This window comes from Orbicella franksi, chromosome 10 (genome assembly GCF_964199315.1).
Source record: "Orbicella franksi chromosome 10, jaOrbFran1.1, whole genome shotgun sequence".
In the NCBI taxonomy this organism is placed as follows: Eukaryota; Metazoa; Cnidaria; class Anthozoa; order Scleractinia; family Merulinidae; genus Orbicella; species Orbicella franksi.
In genome coordinates this window covers 27,472,889-27,496,688 of record NC_138154.1, presented here as the reverse complement: position 1 = coordinate 27,496,688, position 23,800 = coordinate 27,472,889, and the positions used below count along the sequence as shown (strand labels likewise).

General features: G+C 39.3%; 1 protein-coding gene across 1 annotated transcript; it reads left to right on the top strand.

Moving 5' to 3' along the window:
* Positions 1 to 4,842: 4,842 nt before the first annotated feature.
* Positions 4,843 to 23,334, top strand: LOC145500898 (uncharacterized). The gene is made up of 5 exons (XM_081480434.1): positions 4,843 to 5,109; positions 10,038 to 10,128; positions 12,032 to 12,112; positions 15,472 to 15,735; positions 19,128 to 23,334. Exons 1-5 carry the CDS (start codon positions 4,870 to 4,872, stop codon positions 22,031 to 22,033), a joined length of 3,582 nt encoding a protein of 1,193 aa, XP_081336560.1. The 5' UTR covers positions 4,843 to 4,869; the 3' UTR covers positions 22,034 to 23,334.
* The last annotated feature ends 466 nt before the right edge of the window (positions 23,335 to 23,800 follow it).

The following is a 23,800-nucleotide window of genomic DNA, read 5'->3' as shown; positions in this document are numbered from 1 at the left end:
GACCCAGGGGCAGTTAGTTGGGGCGGCGGGAGGAAATAAATCGGGCAAAACGTCGAAGGTTTACAAGGTGGTTTACAAGTGAGGTGAGAAAAGCTCTTCCCGCCTTACTTGTAAACCAGCTTGTAAACCTTCGACGCTTCATTTTTTTGCTCGACTTATTTCCTCCCGCCCCAACTGACTGCCCCTGGGTCTCCGAGGATGAACGGTGAAACGTCATAACGAAACGACTAGTCGAACATTTTGTCTTCGATCTACCTTCATACTCTTAACAAATGGGAAGTTTATTTAAATATTAATTTATTACAATTCCTGGCATACAAAAAAAGTGAGAAGCCAAAGGTTGAAATGCAAAAGAACCAAAGACCCCATATTGAAGGAGGAGGGTGAATAGGGGTACATAACTCCTCCGATCCGTGCTATTTTTTCGCCAAATCCGCCGATCCACCAATAATTCCGTTCAAATCCAGAACCGCAGTTTTTTAAAAACTTTCTGTGGCGTAGTTTTACTGCAACAGTGGTATGTAAGACTACCCCCTCCCCCCTTTTGGGGTATATGCGGCACCAAAGGCCGTGGTTTTGAGCCTTTTGGTCTGAACTCTAGACCGGAGGACATCGCAGTATTTTGGAAATTATGGCACAATAACTCAATTCCTAATCTTAAGACAATGGATAACTGATCAAACGGATTTGCCACTTGGTTTTATCTGAGAAAGAAACAGAAGCGTAAAAGTTCGTCGGTAAATAAACTGCTAAATGTGGATGGCACTGTCAAATTCGCAAAAAATGTGAATAATTTAACATACTGGATAAAGATCACACAATTCCAATAACAACGTCAAAGTCGAGGGCTGTCGATAAAACCAGGAACATGGAACATTCCGGAACATCCCGGAACATTCCGGAACATCCTGGAACATCGAATAATTATCATAATTATGCGAAAAATATGTAAAATTAAGTTTTTAAAATTAAAATAAACAAAAATAAACTGGTATCAGCTTGAAATATGAGAAGATATTATTAGGGATAGGGGAGTCGGTAGCAGAGGGGTAGGGAACGTTGGGTATTCATTCAACTGACCACAATGGGTGCAGGCTCCTCTTCTTTCCCGCCAACTGCGTCACGTCGCTTTTCAGCTCTCTGTTTTTCAACACAAATATGGACGATTCTGACGATGAATGCCAGGTAATTCATTGCGTCTCCTTTTTTGATACCTGATTTCTTCACCATCTGAGGTGTTTGTCTAAGCATCATACAGTTGCTTGTTAAGCCAGTATTCATAGTCTTGTCCCTATTCCATCTTCATGTTGCTATTTATCATCCCCAGTTTTCGCGCCACTCCGCTAGGAACGCCTAACACTATGACGCACTAAGCGCAGACTCGGCCTTTCCGGAAGCCCGAGTAACAAGCAAGTTATTTAAACTAGTGGTAATCAAAGATTTATAGAGTAGCGCGTTCACGCGCGGTTTTCGCATGTCTGGTTTCCTTTGGTGGTGTTCTAATGGCTCGATAGAAAACTAAGTTTGATCGAATGTCAGATAACGATCTGCATGTTTTTAAATTTTGTGTTTATATTTGTTTACACTGTCATCAGAGGTCGAGCAGTCCGAACTAGTTTAGACAAGAAACTCGATGCCGAAGAGTTTCTATTTCTATCTCATGGAGAAACTATTTCTTCATGAGAAATCGTGTATACGCATATCTTTGTATTGACGTAATAAATTGAAAAAAGAAATCACACTCGTGTACCCATACTTTCAGGTCTGATTAAGGAGTTCGAACGCCACCACCTTAGTTTTCTGTGAAGAACGAAATCTGGGAATAAAGGACAGTCACGTGATTAAACCGACGGCGAACGACTGGAAGGAATGGATTACTCTTCTTAGTTGCTAGCCTTCACTCATTGTAGTGACTTTCATTTTTCTTTCTTGTTTCCTTTTTTATGTTTTTGTTTTGTTTTTATTTTCCGAGCTGATACCAGTTTACTTTTGTTTGATTTAATTTTTTAAAATTCCATTTTACATATTTTTCGCGTAATTATGATAATTATTCGATGTTCCGGGATGTTCCGGAATGTTCCATGTTCCTGGTTTTATCGACGGCCAAAGTCGAGTTTATATAACTGAGTTTCGTCCGAAAAAAGAAATAACGTCGATGAAACTTGAACGTACCGACCATATATCTATGATTAAAACTTCGTTTAGGATCCATGATCCGAACTTCAAGAGATCGAGAGTCCGGAATCCGCGCTGAAATTCACAGCTGATCCACGATCTGCCGTAGTTTAAAAATCCGCGAAACCGCTCAATTGATCGCGAAAGTCCGCAATCCGTGCGCTTTTGAAGGCCAAATCCGTTGATCCGTTAACCTATTCACCACCCTCTTAAAGCAGGTCACCAATGGTACTAAAATAAAAAATGATGCAAATTAAAATATGGTAGTAATAAATATTAAATATTATAATAATATTATAACAAGAAAATATTCAAAGAATATATTAATCTATAAAAAACTTTTTGACCAAAGCTTTCAAAGAATTTACACTTGTAGCCTCACGAATGGAAAGCGGAAGTGAGTTCCATGTTCCCACAACTCTATGAAAATAAGTATATATAAGAAAATTCGTTCTTGCATATCTTATCTTTAGAGTTAACTTATCATTGTGTCTAAACGAATAGTGATCAGTTTCCTTATAGCGATCTACATAAGGTTTCAATATCGATATCAATTATTCCGTGAGGAGCTTTGTATAAAAAAGTAACATCTGCTAACAATCGCCTCTTTTCCAATGATAACAAATTTATTATCTTTAGTTGTTCTATTTCACTAAGCACTGTGAGTTTTTCTTAGTCATTGTTGACCCGCGTAACAAGCGGACCAAAGAGTTCCTCGCCAACTGGTCGGGCGAAAATTGGGGCGAGAGCAAAAAATCGACGGGGCCTGGTAGGGTGAGCAACCGTGGTGTATATTGAACTGATGCATTCTGGGACGAGTGTGTTGTCAGAAGAGTTTTTACGGCTGCAATCGGAATGTTTGCGATGGAATGGCGATCTACAGATGGATAAAATATTCACTACAGTCACTTGTTTGATGCAGGTGTTAAGCTGCAAGGTTTGTGTTAATAATTAAGACAATAAGGCCTAACTTAGATGGACGCTTTCTTCCAGACTGAGTAGCTAGTTAGGTTAACACATTTCACTTCCGCTGTGAAGTGAAAATGCTTTTACTTTTAATTAATATTCTTCGTAGACTGTCTCTTGGATTGCCAGAAATGTTTTGAATGTTCCGATTTAGTTTTAGATCAAACCTAGACTACGACTAGTGCCTCTTTCGCTTAGTCCGTCGAACGAGACGCGAAAGAACATCGCGATTTTTTTTCTCTCGCGGTTTTGTTCGACGGACTAAGCGAAAGTGGGACTACTCGTAGGCTATAGATCAAAACCCTTCGCAATCTCTCTCTTAGTTTATTACAGAATTAATCTTTGCGGCGTTAATTTGCAACTGTGATCTAAATCGTCACTAAAACTGTCTTTATTAAGCAATGGGCCATAATTTCCATGACCAACTTGTCTTGCTGCAAGTTTGCAGAATCCTGCGCGTATGATTGGTCAGTCCTGTGTAAACAAAGATGGCGGTTGCTCTACTCATTCTTTGTCGGAGGAGAGCGCTTGCTGCTCTCTGTTTGGACCTTTAGCTCAGTGAAGATGAGGACAGGCCCTGAAGGTGAAATCAAAAAGTTTACGTGCGGCAACGGACAGTTCCTCCAAGCCTTTTCCTTTTGCTGCTTGTTGTTTGAAGGGACAAATGAGGTGTCCCAAGGACTATGACAGTCCATGAGGTCTTTTTGTAGTACAAATTTCTGATTTTCCAGGTCTAATTTGAATTCTCTGTCTGCCATGTTTTTTTTTTTAAATGTGCTGCATAGCTGCATGTCGCTGATTGTCAATAACAAGCATTGTATTCAAACTTGTTGCGAGGCAAGTTGTAGCTTAATTCAATTGTATTTTGCTGCAAGACAAGTTCATCACAGACATGGTAATAGGCGCAACAGTGAGTTTCATGTCAAGTCCCATGTCAAATCAAGTAAATGCCCTGCTGATAGCAAAAATTGAAGCTAAATAATTTCTCTGCTTTTCAAGTCGCATGGTACATGTACATTACATGTATGTATAATTAACAAACTAGTAGTCAGAGAATATACCAGCCAACACTGACACTTAAGACCCGAGTCTCATGCCTGCAGGTCTAAAACTTTGATCTTACACCAACTCAGGGCTATGGAACATGTTGCTCATAGCTGAACAATTTATTTATAAAAGCACTCAACAGTCTTAACTGACAATACCTTCAAAAGATCTCAAACCAATGAAGAAAAAGAAAGGTGTGATATCAAAGGGACTGCCCTTCAGGCAAGCTGTAATTATGAATGTCAGTCTCACTAGAACCACCACCACTGGCATAAGAAGCCGCACAATGAGCTATGGTTAATCAAGTGCACTGGAGTGACCCAGGATCAAATGGTCCGGGTTAACATAACATTCATGAGGGGCTACTCTCAGTAGCCACTTGTGAAATAATAGCATAAAATGTGGATCAGAAATCGAACTTTTTTGAGTGAAATTATGCTTCTTCCAAAGTGATTTTTTTTTGCCCAATGGTAAATGTAAATGCTCAAGCAGATTGCCTCCTCTGTTTTTGCAAAATTTAATAAATATGAGCAGCAAATACGTAATGTATCTAAATGTATTTGAAATAATATTTTAGAATATAAGTATAATTATAATTATTATGATTCAATAGTTGTTGATTTTCCACAATTAAGGCTTCCAACAAATGCTGAGTGATCAGATTAACCTGTATTGCTACAAATGGACAACAGGAGGGAAAGAAAGACATCAGGCGAGTCAACTGCCAGTGACAGCTCAGAGACTGCATCATGCAGACCTTATTATCTACCAGAAACACCAGCTGCTTTTTCTTCATCACAAGTAGTTAGACGAGCTACTCCATCCACTTGGTATGCACCTTGCAGTTCTTTAGCATCTTTCTCAAGAGTTGGTGATTCACAGTTACCTGCAGACTTAATGGACTTCCACAGGAGTAATCAGGTAACAATAATTATTTAGAAACATTATTTACTCTGTGAGTTTATTTATATACTAATTTCCCACAGGGGGCCAGTGAAAAGACCCGGCAGGACTCCCATTTAAATAGGACAGAGGTGCTTGTCGGAAATTTAGAAAAGAACCCCTAACAGCTACCAATTCTAAAACAACATACTAACTTACAATTTCATAATTTGTTCATAACTTTAGATAGGGAGAAAGACGATTGCTTTAAATGCCTTCTACTCATAAAGTTCATTGTCAAAATTCTCCTGTCATTGTTTTTTTTTTTTTCGCCTCAATAGCCTAAAAGGTACTTCAAAAGCTCCCACTGTGGACGTTTTTTTAGGCTGAAAACCTTAAGAGGTACCGAACTGCTTTTTTAACACCTAAAAGGTACAGTGAGCAACCCAGCCTTTTTATATGGGAGTGCCCCGCTCAGGTGAAAAGAATCCTACATTTTGATTGGTGCAGAGGCTCTGGCTATTTGATGCTTGATTCAAATCCATGAGGTATTCAGGCATTATTCTTACTAACAGAATTTTTTTTTCACTCTGAATACAATTTTCATTGTTTATTAAACCCACCAAAAAATCAAAAATTTGTTACAGTCCCACTTCTAGTCAAAAACACACAAAATTTAGTGACTAATACCTTATCATAAACGTTGCTCTGTTCAATCTGCATCACAATAACACTCCAGTTTGAGCCTGGAAACGTATTGTTGAGGGGTTTACAAGTTTTTTGAGGTCAATTATACTTCTGTGGGTTAATTTTCAAGGTCACAATGAGCCGCTTAAGATTACTGAAATTCGCTTCCTCAAAATTCTTAATTATGTATTTTGAATTGGCAAATTCACTGCCTGCTGAAACAGCAAAACACCTAAGATTCTGACATTGTGAAAGAGGAAAATGTCAGTGTAAAACCTGGTATAAAATTATTTTCGGGTTTTCCATCAGCACTGAGAACTAATGCTCTCAAAAGCGTGATAATGACAATGTCCTCTAACCTGCTAGAAACAAAAACAATAGGCAAGTGCCTGTGACCTGATAATCAAACGGAATGTGAAAAAGTCTTCTTTCATTTGATTTCCTTGGTATTCAGACTTAAACTGTGGTAGAAAAAGTCATGTTTAGCTCACCTTCCAATCTGTAAGATATTACATTCAAATATTAAGTGCTGGTGTACATGTATTCAGAATCCTACACGATAACCATTGCGATGCGTGGAGTTTGGCAAAGTACATCATCTTGTCACTGACATTCAACTAATAACTCCGAGGTAATCCACCACATTCCTGTCCCTTGTTCTTAAAAAGCAATCCATAAAAGTAGTGAAGCCTTCCTTGCTTGCTAAAATGAAATGCTTGATGTTCTGTTCTCCTCACTCATGCTGCATGGTGAAATGTTAACAGTCCGATGTCGACTTAATTTTTCTGTCACGTAATGGTCAATTGATAGGATTTTGTTGCGTTGCCAAAACCTGAATCGAAAGATTTAATAAGAGCATGGTGAGTAGTTGTAGCCTATGATGTGGATTATATCACGTCAGTCTTTTTTTTGTGTTTGAAATCATAGCATGAAAGGTTTTTTCACAGAACTCCGGTGCTGAAACATAAGACCACAAAATACCGTAAAAAGAAATTAAAGCAAAATATGTGACATGTATTGAAAAGCTTACGATTGTAGTGGAAAGTGAACTCGTTTCTGCACATTGTTTGTGCACATTGTGTTGCAGATGGGATACAATAATTTATAAACATTATGGTGGCTGTATAGGCGCTAGTCCATTGTTTGACTTATTTGCATCGCCTATGATTGATTCTCGTTAGACAACCGTTTAATCTGTGCCATCTGGCCACCTGCCTGCCCTCAGTGCTACAATAATTGCATCAAACAAATGCCCAAACATTGGTGAGCAAGTGGTGGCCATTTCCTTGATGTAAATTATTGCATATTGCAAAAGAATAACCCATTTGAAATACCCCATAATTTTAGATTTATGGGTTTGTAACTCAAGAACGACTCTTGTAACCTTTTTTAATCGAGTTCTAATCAGCATGTCAAGTTTTAAGTTTTTGGTAAGTGTAAAAAGAATGATGTGAGCAGATTCAGGACCACCTCAAATTTTCCAAAATCTTTGGAAAATTTAAGGTAGCTGTGAATCCGCTCTGATAATCTTTATCGATTCTGGCAGTGAAATCAGTTCCATTGTGAAACTTTTTTTTATTATTTTCTCAAGACCTGATGTATTGGTCAAACAGAGTTGCTAGTAGACATAAGGACTTACGATGGCCTGCATTCATGTTGGTCGAGATCAATCATCAATATTTACAGGCAAGTCCATGGAAGTTTTTCTCACTTTGGTCACCCATAGGCAGCCGGCACAAATTTTTGATTGCATGCCGTCCGTTATAGGACTGCAGCTAGCCTGCACCAGCAAGTAAACCTGAAGTCCATTTTCCCTTCCAGTGCATGTCTGTATGCAAGTTCAACGTTCAATTACTTGGGACAACTTTTGCCTAAAGTTACCAAGGCATTGCCCTTCTGTAGCTTACTACTATTTTCTGACAGTGATAAATTTGGCAGGAATTTCATTAATAGTTATAAAGATTGTGATTATATAACAAAATAGGTACATATATCATGATAGTATACGATACATCATTCGGCATTGATCTCTCAGTCACATGAAATAGTTAGATACAAGACGTCACGCAACTCCAAAACACCCTCTCAGGGGGAAAAATTGATAACCAATTATCAGACCTGTAAAATTAGTAAGCAGCTCTAATATACAACTGCCGCAAACCAGAAAAAGGCCCCATCTGTTTAAACATTTGAGAAGGGCTACAAATTTACCAATGTTAATGCGGAAATAATCGGTTCCATGTAAACAAAATACTCAATGCCAAGCCAGAGTGAAAAGCAAACTATTTCACTCCAATGTGGTCAAAATTTACACCTTTTTCAGACATAAGCAGTTTAAAAACATACCCTTTGGGGCTACACATAGCTCTGATAACATATACAGGGGAGTTATCCCAGCCCCTCCCCTTCCCGAGCCCAAAACACATAAAAACACAGTTTCTCTGCCAGGGAAATTTCTGTGCGATATTTTACGGATCACATTTACAGATCCTTTTGGCTTTAAAATAAAAATTGTGTGCTTTGAACGTGTTATTTAATCTTTCTATTCATTATTCTTTTTTCCATTTTTTGCAATGCATGACAAATTCCTATCAATTGACCATTGTTTGACAGACCATTCACCATCGGACGCCATATTTACATTCAGCATGCGGCTTAGCAAGGAGAACAGCACATAAGTATTTCACTTTAGCAAGCAAGGGACTGACCCTGGCCCTGGAAGGCTTCGCTATGTTTTTGGGTTGCTGTTTATTAATAACAACACTTGAGGGATACAAATTATGGTGGATTATCTCAGACTGATTAGTTGAATATCAATGAGAAGATTATGTACTTTGCCAAACTCCACGCATCGCAATGGTTATCATGTAGGATTCTGAATACACCAGCACTTAATATTTGAATGTAATATCTTACAGAGGGTGAGCTAGACATGAGTTTTCTGCCATAGTTTAAGTCCAAATACTGAGGAAATCAAATGCCAGAAGTCATTTTCACATTCCTTTTGATTATCTGGTCACAGGCACTCACCTATTGTTTTTGTTTCTAGTAGGTTAGAGTTGTGATTATCACGATTTTGAGAGCGTCAGTACTCAGCGCTGATGAAAAGCCCAGAAATGTCTAGTCCATTGCACGTCTAAGCCCTAAATTGATGTGGCTAAAGCTCTTTGCTGTCTAAAGCAAGCACAACATTATTGCCACAGTGCAAACAACCTACTCCAACGGGGCTAAATGGCGTCCTGTTTAATACATCTCAGGAGCGCTTTATGTACGATAATGGATGTCATTTGCTAGCAACGCTTGTTAGCAAATTGTTCGACTTGCACTTTCATTGGACCTAATGATGTCCTCGGGCAGACTTCCTTTAGACAGTAGTTATAGAACACTGATTGGTCGGCTCCTTCTCAGAGTCACCGTGTGAACTGAAATTCAGACAAGTGTAGCCTGGGCTTAACTTAACACCAATTGAAAAGGGGGGGGAGGGTAGTGATAAGTAATTAAAATAATAGATAAATAAATGAAACATGCAGCAAGAAGTTCTCTACAGTTCATGCTAGGTAAGATTTACAAGCTGGCACCTTAATGAGAGCAAAAATAAATAAATAAAGTGCCTGGATAAATATTAAAAAAATGCTTGATTCAGTGTGTTTTCATAAATCCAGAAATATATCTAACCGAATTCGCAAAAACATGCCCGCAGTGATTCAAAGACAGTCCCAGTGGCCAGAAGTCCTCTGACCACCCCCCCCCCCCCCGTTAGGATATTGGCCAATCATGCATGCACTTGGCATGGACCACTCCAGCAGAGTGCCATGTCAAGACAGAAGCCTCAAACAAGGTCAAACAACTGGGTAAAATACCCAGAAACACAGTCAACATCAAGCTTATTTAACACTGAAAACTCAAGTTCTAGCTAGTTGGAGGTGTCAGTGAAAGACACCCTCCCCTCCCCCTACTTTTGACAGCTGGTCCCCAGCAAGCCACCAGCAGATAGGCCAGGCACTGGGCCATGTGCCCAGCCTAGCCTTGACGGAGCCCCCCCTGGGTTTTTCGCCTGGATTCAGGCAAAGCCCGAATCCAGGCGAAAACCTAGTGGGCATGTTTTTGTGGATTCGCTTAGATATATAATTAACTATTTTGCCTTTGTATTAATGTGTCGTCATGAAAGATGCTGGCACTGCCTCCACTTGCTGTAGGAACATCTGTCTTAGCTAGGAGTTTGTCACTTATAAGGTCCCTTGTTTTAACTAACAGGTTGTCTTTCATTCTTTCTGATGCAGCCTTGTGGTTCATATAATCCTTCACCCAGGCTTCCACTGTCGATCACAGTCCCGACTCAGTCAAACATTGGCAGTAATTCAACACCGTTGAGTAAGTAGATACTTTACTGCTGAGGGAATGTCAGCCAACCCCGTGTGAAATTTGTGGCCTAAGTTTAAATCCTAAATACAGTGTTGTATGGATTGATTGATTTGTTATTGGTTCTAGCTCAATCTAGCTCCTGGGCTGGGTTAATTATTTTTTCTGGGTTCTCCTGTGTTGTCAGTAATTTTGTCCTTGATCTACAAAAGCCAACTTGTCTAAATTCCAGTTTGATCTGCAAACAGTAAATCAAAATGAACCACTACTCTGTGGTGTTACTGTAATTCATTTTAATAATTATGTTTATTCAATATGTATTTTTTTTCTATTTTATTTTCTCTTCCCATTTGTTATGAGCTATAAGCAATGCTGCTAACACACATCAACAATTATTTGTCTAATTTCATATTTTAGCCTGATGCATCTTGTTAATCTTGTTATCTACATGTACATGTACCTGCTGACCTATACAATTAATGGGTTTGTCATTTGTCCACCCACAGGAAACACATTTTAGTTAAGGGATTTAATTCAACACTTTTAGCACTGGCTTACTGAACTAAGCTAGATTAATTTTGAACCATCATTTAGCTTATCTCTAGTTAGTCATAGCTCCAAGTATCAATAATAGGTAAATGATAACCAGTCAAAAATAGTTCATAATTAGCTCTTATTAACCGAGCAGGAGGTCTGTATGGGAGAATCTCCACTGAGGTCATGTCCAAGGTCATGACCAAGGTCAAGATTCTCCCATACAGACTGACTAAGCTTGGTTAATAAGATGTTTATTATATGGCGAACAAGAACAATTCAATTCATTTAATGTGACTGATTTGTACTTGCTGACATTTTGCTTACGAACGGCGATGAGCCGAACATAATTTTGCCAAAGTTTGCTCGTCCTCTTTACTGTTTTTTCTCATCAGGCTTTTTGGCACTTCTGTAAATAAATATTGTTAAAAGAAAATTGCCATTATTCTTGCATTTTAGTTTGCAACTTTTTCCCCACAAAATGTAACCGGTCTAGATGCCAGTCCAGATGCCGGTCTAGATGGGAAAATCTAGACCAAAGTCAATATCGATTTCAGCCAATCAAATTTGTGAATTCGGTAGTTCCTAGTCCTTGTGAGAGGCAGCCATATGCAGTGTAATAACGCTTGCAATAAACATGTTCGTAAATCTTTGTCTAAGTAGTTGAATAGTAGGCTTATCGTTGATTGTGATATTTAAGTTGCTAACTTAAGTGTAATTATTCTTAATAATAAAGTGCAAAGTGTTATTATCTTAGACACCTTAATAAAGTTGTTGGTATAAGATAAAAAGATAAAGATGTGGCCGCCTAGATTAGCCTAGACTATAGGTCTGTGGGTTCATGTTGTTATTATGTTTAAGTTTCTAACCTTTTCTAATTTTTAATAATAAAGTGTAAAGTGTTATTATCTTAGACACGCTTAAAGTTGTTGTAAAGTTATAATAACAGTGAATAAATTATTGAAGTCTAAGTTATGAACGCAGAAGAAAGTAGAAATTTATACTTGTAGGAAACATGAGCAGTAGGTGAGTGTTTAACAACAGCTCTTGCACCAGGCACATGGCAAACTTTATTGTAGCTGGATTCCATTCACAGAGAACTATTCCAACCCTCTTTAGTTTTTATGGATAACCGAGTTCTCTAATTTACATGTTCACTCTAAAAAAACCCTTAAATGAACTGCTCTACGACCCTTACTACCACCCCACAAGGTAAGAGCTGCTGCAAAGCCAGGAAAATAAATCTTGAAGGGCTGTAATAATTGTGCATAGTGTACATGTGTTGAGACCAATGTAAGTGGGTTTACAAGTACGTGCTGTGCATATATCAAGGAGATATTGTCTCCATCTTACCGATATTTTGTTTCTGTTGATAAATCAGGAGAGGAGAAAAGAAGATTGTCACCCAGTTGGAGTACACCAGATCCTAAACAAGCCAAACTCACACATGTGGACAAAACAGGTTAATTTATTTTAAATGTCTTTAGTATGTACATAGGCTGAGGCCTAGTTTAATATAATAGTTCAAAATTCTGCTTCATTCTCAGAGGTACTAAGTATTTTTGTGTATTTAGAGGCGCAGAAAAACACAGCATTTTTGCAGGTTTAAAACCCTTAGCTTTAATATTAGTTTATTGAACTGTTCAAAATGGCCCTCCAAATTAATTCAATGTGATACTTGTCTTGTTTCAAAAAAAACCTAGCAACCAGCTGAGCTGGAATTTCATCTATATCTAAGTCTCTAGCAAATGTAAAGACAATATTGTTTGTGCTCACCCTGTGAAATTCATGTATTAATGAATTTCTGAAATGAAACTTTGTCAGAGCAGAGTGATGCAGAAGTAAGAGCTGAGGGCTCACTTTCTACCAGTGTGTCCTGGGTTTGAGTTCTGGGTTTAGCATCATACATGAGTTTATCGTTGGCTCTTGTTCTTTCTCTATGGGTTTTCCCCAGCATTCCTGGTTTTTCTCCCTCCACAAAAACCAAGTCCCTTAGTTCTAAATTCCAATTCTGTTTCGAGACTATTTTTATTTTTATATCACTTCTAAAACAGCATCATTGAGCGAGCCTTCCTTGTTAACATCAGGATAAGAATGTTTTTAATAGAGCCCAGCTAGTGAATTACTAATTATTAGTAAATTATTTAATGAATAATTTCATATTTCAAGACTGCTGCCTAACAGGTGCCCAATCACCAGGGGCAATCTAATTGCTAGTGCATGGGGTTCTCGCAGAACACTAACCCTGTCAGCTGACGTCCCTATTGACCCCATCAAAGATCCCCGTACTGACCCCCTCACTGATCCCCTCACTGACCCCCTAAATGATCCCCCTACTGAATCCCTTACTGATCCCCTGCTGAGCCCCCACTGACCCTCTCACGACCTCCCATCTGATCCCCCTACGGACCGCGTTACTGACCCCCTACTGACCCCCTACTGACTCCCCTACTGAGCCCCCACTGACCCTCTCAAGACCTCCCATCTGATCCCCCTACGGACCGCGTTACTGACCCCCTACTGACCCCCTACTGACCCCCTACTGACTTCCCTACTGACCCCCTACTGAAGCCCCACTGACCCTCTCACTGACCCGCTATCTGATTCCCCTACGGACCGTGTTACTGACCCCCCTACTGACTCCCCTACTGACTCCCCTACTGAACCTCTTACTGATTCCTTACTGACCCCTCACTGGCCCACTTAGTGACCCCTATGGACCCCCACTGAACCCTTACTGGACCGCTACTGGCCCCGTTGCTGACCCCCAATGAAATCAATGGGAAAATAACTAAATAAATAAATAACTTTAACAATAAAGAAATGAATAAATAACTGATAAATTGATTTAAAGGGAAGGTTTCACGGTTCAGCGCATGTCTGTATTATTTATTCGCCTTTGCACGCTTTTTGGCAAAGGCCCAGTTTTTCATTGTTTATGAACCAATCGTGAGCAAGTTACCTAATTTCGTATGCAAATAGCCGTAAAATCATCAACCGTAGAATAAATCGTACGGGTCAACACTAAATTCAACGGTTGACAGCGTCGGTGAAATCCTCTGAAATCTTCTGAGAAGTCTGGTTATCCGTCATTCTACCACGACTAACTATAGCATGTGATAACTAAACTACATCTGAGGGGGTTTTTTTAAAGCGATAACATTGACAAGAAGCGAACAAAAGTATTTTGATTTCGAGACATGCGCCGAATCCTGAAACCCTCCCTTTAAACATTAGGAATATAGGCTCGTCCTTAAAGGGAGTCGATGCCTTGTTATTTGATTATATTGTGGCTGTGTTGTTCAGCATTACAAGGACATTATTTGTATGTGTAGGGCTTTTTACGCAAGTGTCGACCGACATTGGGCCATGCCACTTAATATCCACACCCTCCCCCCTCCATTAATGAGGTAATTGGACTGCCAGCCCCCTAAGAAAAGATCAAAGTGCCGACACGATGTTTTCAAGGCCCCTCAGAAAAAAAAATGCACGGTAACCTTGTGACTGTCTAGAAATTTTAGATCTTCTTAATACTGACCCTCAGAAAATCTCAAAAGCGTCCCCATGACTTTCGGAAATTTTCGACTTATTCCCTATACCCCTCAGAAAATATCCTCAACAGGGGGGTGTGGAACAAAAATGGAATGGCCCATTTACAATCCTTGCCCTTTTCAGTGTACGACTACATGCATCAGGAGGAAAGTTCTCCAAAACCACTAAAATTTCGAATAGTGGCTTAGGGAAAATTGGCGGGAAAAAATTTTTTTAAACAAAATGTTCAAAACTACTCTACCAAAGACTAGCGACTTTGCTAAGCTGACACAACAACAATAACCATTTTATTTTGCATAATGCAGAGAATATCATACAGCAAAAGTATACATTAAACTTAAATAAACAAAAAAACTACTCAAAATAGTAAAAATTAAACGAGCTGAGTATTTACAAGAATTATTACGCTTTAAATCGGTTGTAGGAAAAATAAAGACAAGAAGAGGTAGAAAGAGAAAAAAAATATATTTAGATATAAATATAAAAAGAAATGTAAGTAGTAACAGTATCAGTTATAGACAGAGCATTGTTTAATTAAGAGCGATAGTAACTTAAAGAAAAAATACTACGCTAGAATTAAGCATAAGAACTTAGAAATTGCTTAGTCAAGGTTTGTTTAAATTATCACAGACATTTAACACAGTTGAAGATTACACACTTAAAACACAGAGAACAACATGAGCTTAGCCGTAGGTGTTAACAAATCTTAACCTCGTTCAGAAGTATTAGAAAGTTAGCCATGTTACCTTCTTTCGACACATCACTCGACTTGTGAAGAAACCCAGCTATAAATATTCTCTTGCCGACTGCCCCATGAAACATTTGTCCACTTCTCAGAAGAAAGGTACCAAAAAAAGCAGTTAGAAAAACAGTTTCGCAAACCAGTTTCTCAGCTTACTGAGTACAACAACGTGAAACACCACGTTCCAACGTTTAAACGGTATAAACATGGAGTCAAACTATCATCGTTGTATCAAGAGTGTACATCCAAACCTGTCATCAACGTCGCCTTTTGTTTTCAGCTTGAAAAGTTTTTGAACTGCAAAGAATAGATTTTTCAATTGGAGTTTTCACTGGTAAGGATAACTTTATGCAAAAATATAACAATGGCTCTTTTCGAAAATCGAATGTAAAAATTTACAATTTGGCTTGAAGTGTCGTGAATAAATTTCTTGTTTCACTGAGAAGAGAAATGATGTTTTTATCACTGGGATATGTAACAAAATTGCGTCATTAGTTAACTGCAAACTTTTCCTCTTTCTCATATAGTTGTTTTTAAAGAAGGCGAACCTGGTGACCGTGACCTAGATGAGCTTGCAGGAAAGATTTGTGCAAAGTGGCAGGAGCTGGGACTTCGCCTTGACATTTCTCAAGATAAACTGGACGAAATAGATGCTAATGAAAAACGCAAATCATATCGGATGTTACTTCACTGGAGAAATACAACAGCTTCGGCTACACTTTATCGTGACCTCTACTACGCTTTGGTTCATCAGAGAGTTGGTCTCAATAACGTGGCCAACGAATTTTGTGGTAAGGAAACTGCATGAAGCATTTTGCTACAGTGTGACTGCTTGAACGAGGTGGGGAAATGAAAAAAATAGCCGAGGATAGGGTCTCCTCACAATCTACAAGACAGTATTTTTAGCCTTCGTACATTTGGCACAATACAATAGTTTTCACTTATATGTGATGCAAAGCAGTGTTTTCTTAACTGCTATGAAATCAAGCCCTTAGGTACGGATTGAATTTAGGAGGGACCCCGAAGGTGACTTTCTTGAAGGAGTTACTGAGCATTCCCTTAGATCATACAGCATTGTTACGCACTTAAGAAGTTTTAGAAGCAAAATTTAATGTCAATTTCAGTCACGTTGTATTACGCATACACGATGAAAAGCATGGCGGGAGCCTTGCTCACCTACAGTTTGTATAAAGTACAATACGTAGGGTTAATCTCTACCTTGTCGTAAATACTCTTTTTCTTTGGCCATCGTAGCTTGATAAGAAATAGCACGCAAACTGCGGTGATAAACATGACAATAAAACGCATGTTAAAAAACAAAGTTCAATTGAATTTGTGACCAGTTGACGTGACGTGGTCTGCAATAGCAGAAGCATGACAGCTACTCGTGATCGATTTAAAATGTTCAGTTTTTCTGTCATGCAATCTACGTTTTGTTTTTCCAATGTAGAAATCCTGGCAGTCCCAACAACTAGCCTTATACACAACTTTCGACAGTTGGGAACGGTTGATCCTATCTTTGTAGGGAAATAAAGACTTAATGCGATAAGCGCTGTGGAAAATAACCCTAAGATTAATGCAGCCATAAAACTTCTTAATGTAGGTCTTCAGTTTTTTGGGAACAATTTTGCTTTGTACCGTATTTAGTTTTACCTTATTTAGGGGTACAACCTCAAATGGGACCACTTTGATATATTAGCAAAAGGTAGGACAGATACACATTGCAAGATAAAAGAGACTCTGCTAATAAGGGAATTAAAACCCGCCCTAAATGATAATGTAAGCAGCGAAAAGCTTTATCTTTATTAGTTTGCATTGTTTATATGCCAATTTTTCTCAGCTTCTGTCATTGTAATTGTTAATTAGTTACTTATTTTAAATTGAAATTTAGTTGTTACTTCTATTCCTAACGGTCACTTCTGAAGATGTATGTTGAAACATACGAAACGTCAAGTAAATGAACTTTGTTTTTTAACATGCGTTTTATTGTCATGTTTATCACCGCAGTTTGCGTGTTATTTCTTATTAATCTATACCGTGTTGTCACATTTAGACCAATTGGTGAGTGAACTGGAAAATTAAAAGGGAAAAAAACCTGCAGTAGACGCGATCTGAACCCAAAAAAAGTGATTTCCGCGGAGATAAAAGGAAAAACATAGACAAATGAGGTTTATTCATGTTTGCAATGCATTATGGAGTGATTATTACCACTCCTTTACATTAAGTTGAAAAAGACAGAAAAGCTGTGAAGAATTTACACTGTAAAAATCAATCTTTGAGTCAAAAAGGCCTTCTATTGTAAAACACATTAAAGACAGTAAGAAGTTACATTCTCACATGTATTGTTTCAGTTTCTCGTGTGCAGTACAGTATGACTCATGCCTTAGGCCTCATCCACACTACGCCGGAAGAATCACAAAACGGAGGTTTCACTCTGAAAACCCATCAAATGTTTTCCGTCCACACTGCGCCGGAGGAATTTGAAAACTCAACAATCACCGGTGTTTTTGGATTTGTATTTGAGGAAATCTTCGTCAGGGAAATGACGTAATTATCGCGACGTCATCGTTGTCGAAAAGCTCCGTTTTCAAAATGTTTTTTGCTGTTCACACAAAAACGAAAAGCCGACGTTTTCAAATTCCTCCAGTTTGAAGTGCGCTTCCGAAAAGCTCCGTTTTCGTGACGGATTAGTGCGGACAGAAGGCCTAACCGTAAAAATAAAGCTGCGTTTTCAGTCCTCTGGCGTAGTGTTGCCGGCCCTGAGGGTGTTTCATCGAGCTATGATACACGCGAGAACTCAGGGGAGCATAACTAATGAGCAAGACAAAATTCCTGCGCGCATCGTTAAGGCTGGTTTCCATATCATCTCTAAGATCGCAGCATAAAAAGGGGTTCAGCGGTCATTGGAATCGTTACGACAACTATCGTAACTTTTTCTGAAGCGATCACAGCGATCATATGGAAACCAGCCTAAGTTCAATGATGCACAACTTAATTCATGTACCAATTGTTTTCTTACCTTGCCGGTGAAAATAGGGACCTTAAGATACGAGGACGGGAAGGCCAGGACGGCAACGGCAGTGGACGCGGGAAACTTTCGCGGGTCCCGTCGTGTCGCCAAAAACAAAATGCTTAAGATGTGCATTTTCGCAAAGGACGGCGACGTCAATAATTGGAACCTCGTACAAGCTATTCACAGAAGCAATGACATCCATTAGACTATAAAAGAGATGATAGAAATCTTATCCTATTAGGCTTAAACGATAGTGAACAGCGATGCTGAATTTCTTTTTCTTTATAAGCGAAGCAAACATCTGTCAATATTTTAATAGAGAAACCATAATTTCCGTATGAAAAAATTAAACGAACAATCTGATCGACCTGCTTCAGATGGCTTTTTACCACTAAAGCGTTTGGGAATTCTGTCGCCGAAGAATCCTGACTTTTGTTGAACGTTTCAATTTCCATCTGTAATTGTATCAGGCATTATAAAAATCAAACAAACGTTGCATCAAATTCTGGGTAGTATAAAAACAACAACTAAACATCAGTTTGAAAATGTGTATTTTATTTGCTCGATAGATGCTCCATGGCATGCATTCTTACAACAATTTATCAACTGTACTTACACTGTTGTATTCTCAATGCATAGAGTTTGTATTGAGCTTGCACACTCGTGATAGCGTCTGCACAGTGGCTGCAGAAACACAAACGAACAGACGAGGAATATTTTTACTCACATTTTCGTATCTCAGCGTAGTATTCTACGCTACAATCACGAAAACTGTGAACGCTATAAACATATCTATCAATATAACTGAAAATAAAGGCGATTGGAACAGTTATCGGGGCAAAACAAGTGCAAAATACTCACGTCTTCGATACGACGGCTAGTCGGGCGAAATGGCGTCCTCGACGAGATAAGGACGGCAGAGAGATTAGGCGAGAGTTCTCGTGCGCATGCCCGGTTGAGTCAATTTACTTCCGGTAGCCGTCCTAGCTCGTCCCGTGCTGGTATCTTAAGGTGCCTAATAAATGAGCGACGGGACTACTTGCGCAGAAAAAAAATGTCTTGTGAAATTATTGTGGATTTTTTAACTTGCGTACGTATATTGAGTTTGATAACGCGGCTTGCTTGCTATTTTACTATTTTTATTGAAGCCCTAATTCGTTATCATTGCAGTTACTAATTCAGAAGCATCTGCGGAGGACATTTTTGATGTGAAATTCTGTCGAAGTAAACTGGCAGAGCATTACAAGAGAACCGCCACAGTGCCCACCTCTGCCTGGTCTAAAAAGTCCCCCGTGGACATTTACCAGATCTACACTCGACTGTCCTGGGTGAAAGAGGAACAGACCCCAGCTGGGTCATCACGGTCTGAACTGAAACATTACACTGATGTGTTCACTGCAAACAAGAACGGTGTTGTACCAAAGAGGATACTTGTGCAAGGACAGACGGGTATTGGGAAGAGCACTTTCGTCAAGAAACTGGCTGTGGACTGGGCTGAACTTGATCCCGAGATAACGGGACACGAACAGAAAGATGCAATGAAGAGCTTCGAAGATGATGAAGACAAGAGAGACACAAAACAAGATGACGAATCCTCGTCAAGTGAAGATGGTTGCGAAGTCACATCAAGTAACGAGCAGTATGAAGATACGTCAATTGATGAGGAGTACATCAATGAGGACATGCGTGAAAATCAGAAAGATGCCTTAAAAAAGTTCGAGCTCGTTCTTGTTGTTAATCTCAAGGAAGTGTCCAAATGCCAGAGCTTCCAAGACGTCATAAGTCAGTCTTCCATTTTTACGGAGGAAGAGACAGCCCTGACCGAGGGCATGTTACGTTACATTACCAAAAACCAAGACAAAGTACTGCTGGTGTTTGATGGCTACGACGAATATCGCTGTGGAAGCAACTCTGAAATCTACGAGATATTCAAAGGAAAGAAACTGAGAAACTGTTGTGCCCTGATAACGACTCGAATTTCCAAAGCTGACGAGCTACGAACGTTTAAAGACGTGCATGCTGAGATTACCGGGTTTAGTGAAGAGGACAGAAAGGCCTTTATGAGAAAAATGCTTGGTGGCGAAGCAGAAGCAAAAGAGCTAAGTCGTCATCTTGACCAGCAAAACCTGGAAGACTTAGCGAAAGTTCCGCTTCTTCTTCTCTTCTTTTGCACCCTGTGGAAAAAGGGCAAGTCGAAGAGTTTTCCTGAAAGCAAAACAAAATTGTATTTGGCGATCGTCCAGTACGTTTTGGATTACAATCAAGGGAAAGATTCGCCTACTCACTTTGGCAAAGTACACGATTTTGAAGATGTTCTTGCTGAAATCGGAAAGGTGGCGTTGGAATGTCTTTTGAGGGACGATCATGTGTTCGAGTACGAGCAGTTGTCCGCTGCCGTTCGCTGTGACCAAAGTCAGATTATTGGCCTACTTCAAGTTACCGAGTACGCAGAAAATCTTCGACCAGCAGGGATGGTATCCTTTATCCACAAGAGCATTCAAGAATTTTTGGCAGCGTGGTTCATCTCCTACAGATGTGTCCCTGAAAGAAATCTCGGTGGAATTGAACAGCACACACGTACCTTGGGGGAATGTAAAGCCTGGGAGAATGTTGTGCAGTTCGTTTGCGGCTTGTCTGACGATGGAGCAGTGAAGATTTTTCAACACTTAACATCAGTCAGGATCACTGATCCAACCTTAGATTTATCAAAGACAATACCAGATGTAGAAAACGAGACAGACGAGCCACTGTGTGACGTCACTTACAGGCATGAGAAGTTCAGTGCCTTGGTTGACGATTCTTTGAAAGAAGTTCAATCAAAAGGTGCACTGGCGAGATATTGGTTAGACTGCACAGCTGGGATCATCCTGATTTCCCTAAGGAGACCATTTCCTGAACATATACCAAAGATGACAATTGTAAATGAAGATTCTTCCTGTAAAGCTTTATTTTTTCACGTTGGTTGGTATTACAGTTTTTTTCCTGATAATGACAGGAAATGGATGTCAAGGCTATATGAGGTTCTGGAGTTTTTCGATTGCTTACATGTCCCACTGAGAATAACCGAGAACTCTGCTGCTCTCTTGATTGAAGATTTTTTAAGGCAGTTTAAGACTGTAGGATGCGAAGGGTGTTGTATTGATTGTGTCCTTCGTGTCCATAATGGGAAAGCTCAGTTTTACGTAACAAGGTTATGTCTGTACTGTGATAACCATGCGAGACTGTTTACTGAGACTATTACCATTTCTACTCCATCTTGCTCCGAAATTTCGTGTTCAAAACAGTCATGTTTGAAATTCTTAAGATCTCTTGACTGTAAAAAAATTGTGAATGCGCAGACATTGAAAGATCTTGGTGCAGTTATCAGAAACTGTAGACATTTGAAAACCATTGAATTTGGTGAATGCGGAGAGGGTATGTGTGAACTGCTGGAACAAGTACCAAATCCCAGCACGTGCTGTGTGAAAATTGGTGGTCCAACGTCACAGTGTTCATTGACATCAGTGGCAGCAGAAAAACTAGCTGGTGTGTTACCACGATTTATCAACATCACCGCTCTTAGCCTTAATTTATATGACTGCTGTGCTGCAGCAGTAAACAAACTTGTTTGTAGTATCACACACAAGACTCTTAAGGAACTGGTGCTATGCGGTATAAGCCTGACTCTAGTAGCAGCCGCGTCGCTCGGTCGGTCACTTCCTGAAATGTCGTCTTTAAAAAGACTCCTTATATCGGGGGTGTATGAAAGCATTTTGCAAGAGGAGGAAATGGAGGCGCTGTTTGGAGGAATGAACAAAACATTCCCAGCTTTACAATTGCTTGGTCTTTACAATTTCAACGCAAGGGGTAGCCTTGCTCCACTCACCAAGCGCGTGCAGTTCTTTCCCAACTTGCTAGTGTTAGGTCTTGATAATTTAATTATGGATGAACGTGACTTTCATGGTCTGCTGGACAGCTTAAGATTCATTCCTGATCTGGAGGAACTGATCCTAACGGACAATCCACTGGCCTCCCTGGACGAGTTACGATCTATTGTGCAACAAGCACTGCCTCAGGTTCATCTTAGCTATTGGTAATACCAGGTTCATCCACTCAGTGAATTCTGGCAGAAGGACTGATTGTCTTCAGTGTCACGTGACTTAAACTGCTCGTCCCTGCACCACGTTCAAACTGACATTACTTGAGGTCATAGAATAACATCTGACAATAACAGGCGATACCATTGTTTCTCGAGCTACTCGTGTAAACACCGTAACCTACTTTCAGAATGTAATTCTCGACAATTTTTAATTGTTATCTAAATCGGACATTCAGTGAAATAAGTGAATTTTTTTTTTTTTGTAGCGCGTAAATGGCTTTCTATCAAATAGCAAGTCACGATCTTTGTTATTTAATTTTTGGACTCTCATTATTGTAGCGGACAATTTTTTGTTAACTTGAATTAACAAATTATATGATATCCTCTATAAATAAGATAAAAAAAAGGTGCTTACAGTTAATTCGTCTAAAAATGTATCGTGTAAATCAGGAAAAAAGCGATAATGAAGTGTTTAGTCGAGCTTAGTTGAGAAATACGTGCCTCATAGTTCCAAGATGAACAGTAATTTTGTAAACAGTGTAAAAACGTGCATTTTATGTTCGAACATGAAAGTAGTTGAAATTGCAAAGTTTCTAGCGTTTCTTTTTCTTTGTTGTTGTTTGTTTTTTTTTTTCTTTCTCGTGGTAGCATTTTAGAAAATAGTCCTTGAAGGCTGGTTTTTGTATAAACTTTACGATCACTGCCAGAAATGTTCAGCGATCGTTGTAATTATATGGAAACCACTCTGCAGCGAGACAGACTTAAGTTTTATTTTCACTTTCGTGGCGATCTGTGGAAATCCGATTAGTGAGGTTCACTCTACTTTTTTTGTACTGATCGATCACATGGAAAGCTGCCTGAAATCCGAGTAGACGTGATTAATCCAAATACGCTAAATCTCGTGAGACCGAAAACGTTTGGCCAGTTGTAAGACAAAAACGAAACTTTGAACTAGTAAATACAACGTTAAACTAAATACGGCGGATAACTTGCTATTTACAAGTAGTTTTATGTTTATTTCAATAAAGTTCGGTCAATTTAATGGGGAGGTACGGCACGTTCTTCTGTCAAACTATATTGCAGGGTAATTGGGATTAAACGGCATCAAGCTAAATTAAACTGTAATTTTATTCGACTAGGAAGAAGTTAGAAGATTAACCAGAGCCTACATCAGAGTTTGTAACGTTTTGACGCAAAAGGGACTTTCTTTGAAAGGTTTACCAGTAGTGGGAAGCTTGCAGTTACGGTTTAGTTTTTCATACAGATTGAGTTAACAATTCTATGGAAAGCGGAAAACCCAATTGCATGGTTACCAGGGGTCCGTTTCTCGAAAGCCCCGGAAACTTTTCGGGCCCGTAAAGCCATAACAGAATCTCGAACCTTACGATTACAGAGCTGTTTTATTCACATATTCTTAATATGAAGCGAAATTCCCTTCATACAAGAAGTTTCAGGCGTATACACTTCTCCGTTTTTAGATACCGATGGTCTAAAAATGGCTTTACGGGCCCGAAAAGTTTCCGGGGCTTTCGAGAAACGGGCCCCAGGATGTGCAGATCCCTCACGTATTAGCCTAAATTTTCTTTAGTGTGCGACTCAAAGGGACGGCTGAAATTCAATGTCTTCGTAACATTCAGTCGGCAACGATGTTTAGTTGTGTAAAATATTCCAGGAATTCAGTTACATACCAGAGTAACAGTGAACGATTCCTCGCAATACTTTTCTTCCATTTATCGGGAAATGACTTGTTCTGAACTGGCAGTTT

Bases quoted from the DNA above. Each gene is read 5' to 3' on its own strand.
- LOC145500898 (XM_081480434.1), top strand. From the start codon at position 4,870: ATGGACAACAGGAGGGAAAGAAAGACATCAGGCGAGTCAACTGCCAGT. The intron at 12,113-15,471 runs GTTAATTTATTT...TTTCTCATATAG, and splicing joins CACACATGTGGACAAAACAG to TTGTTTTTAAAGAAGGCGAA. The intron at 15,736-19,127 runs GTAAGGAAACTG...TTATCATTGCAG, and splicing joins CGTGGCCAACGAATTTTGTG to TTACTAATTCAGAAGCATCT.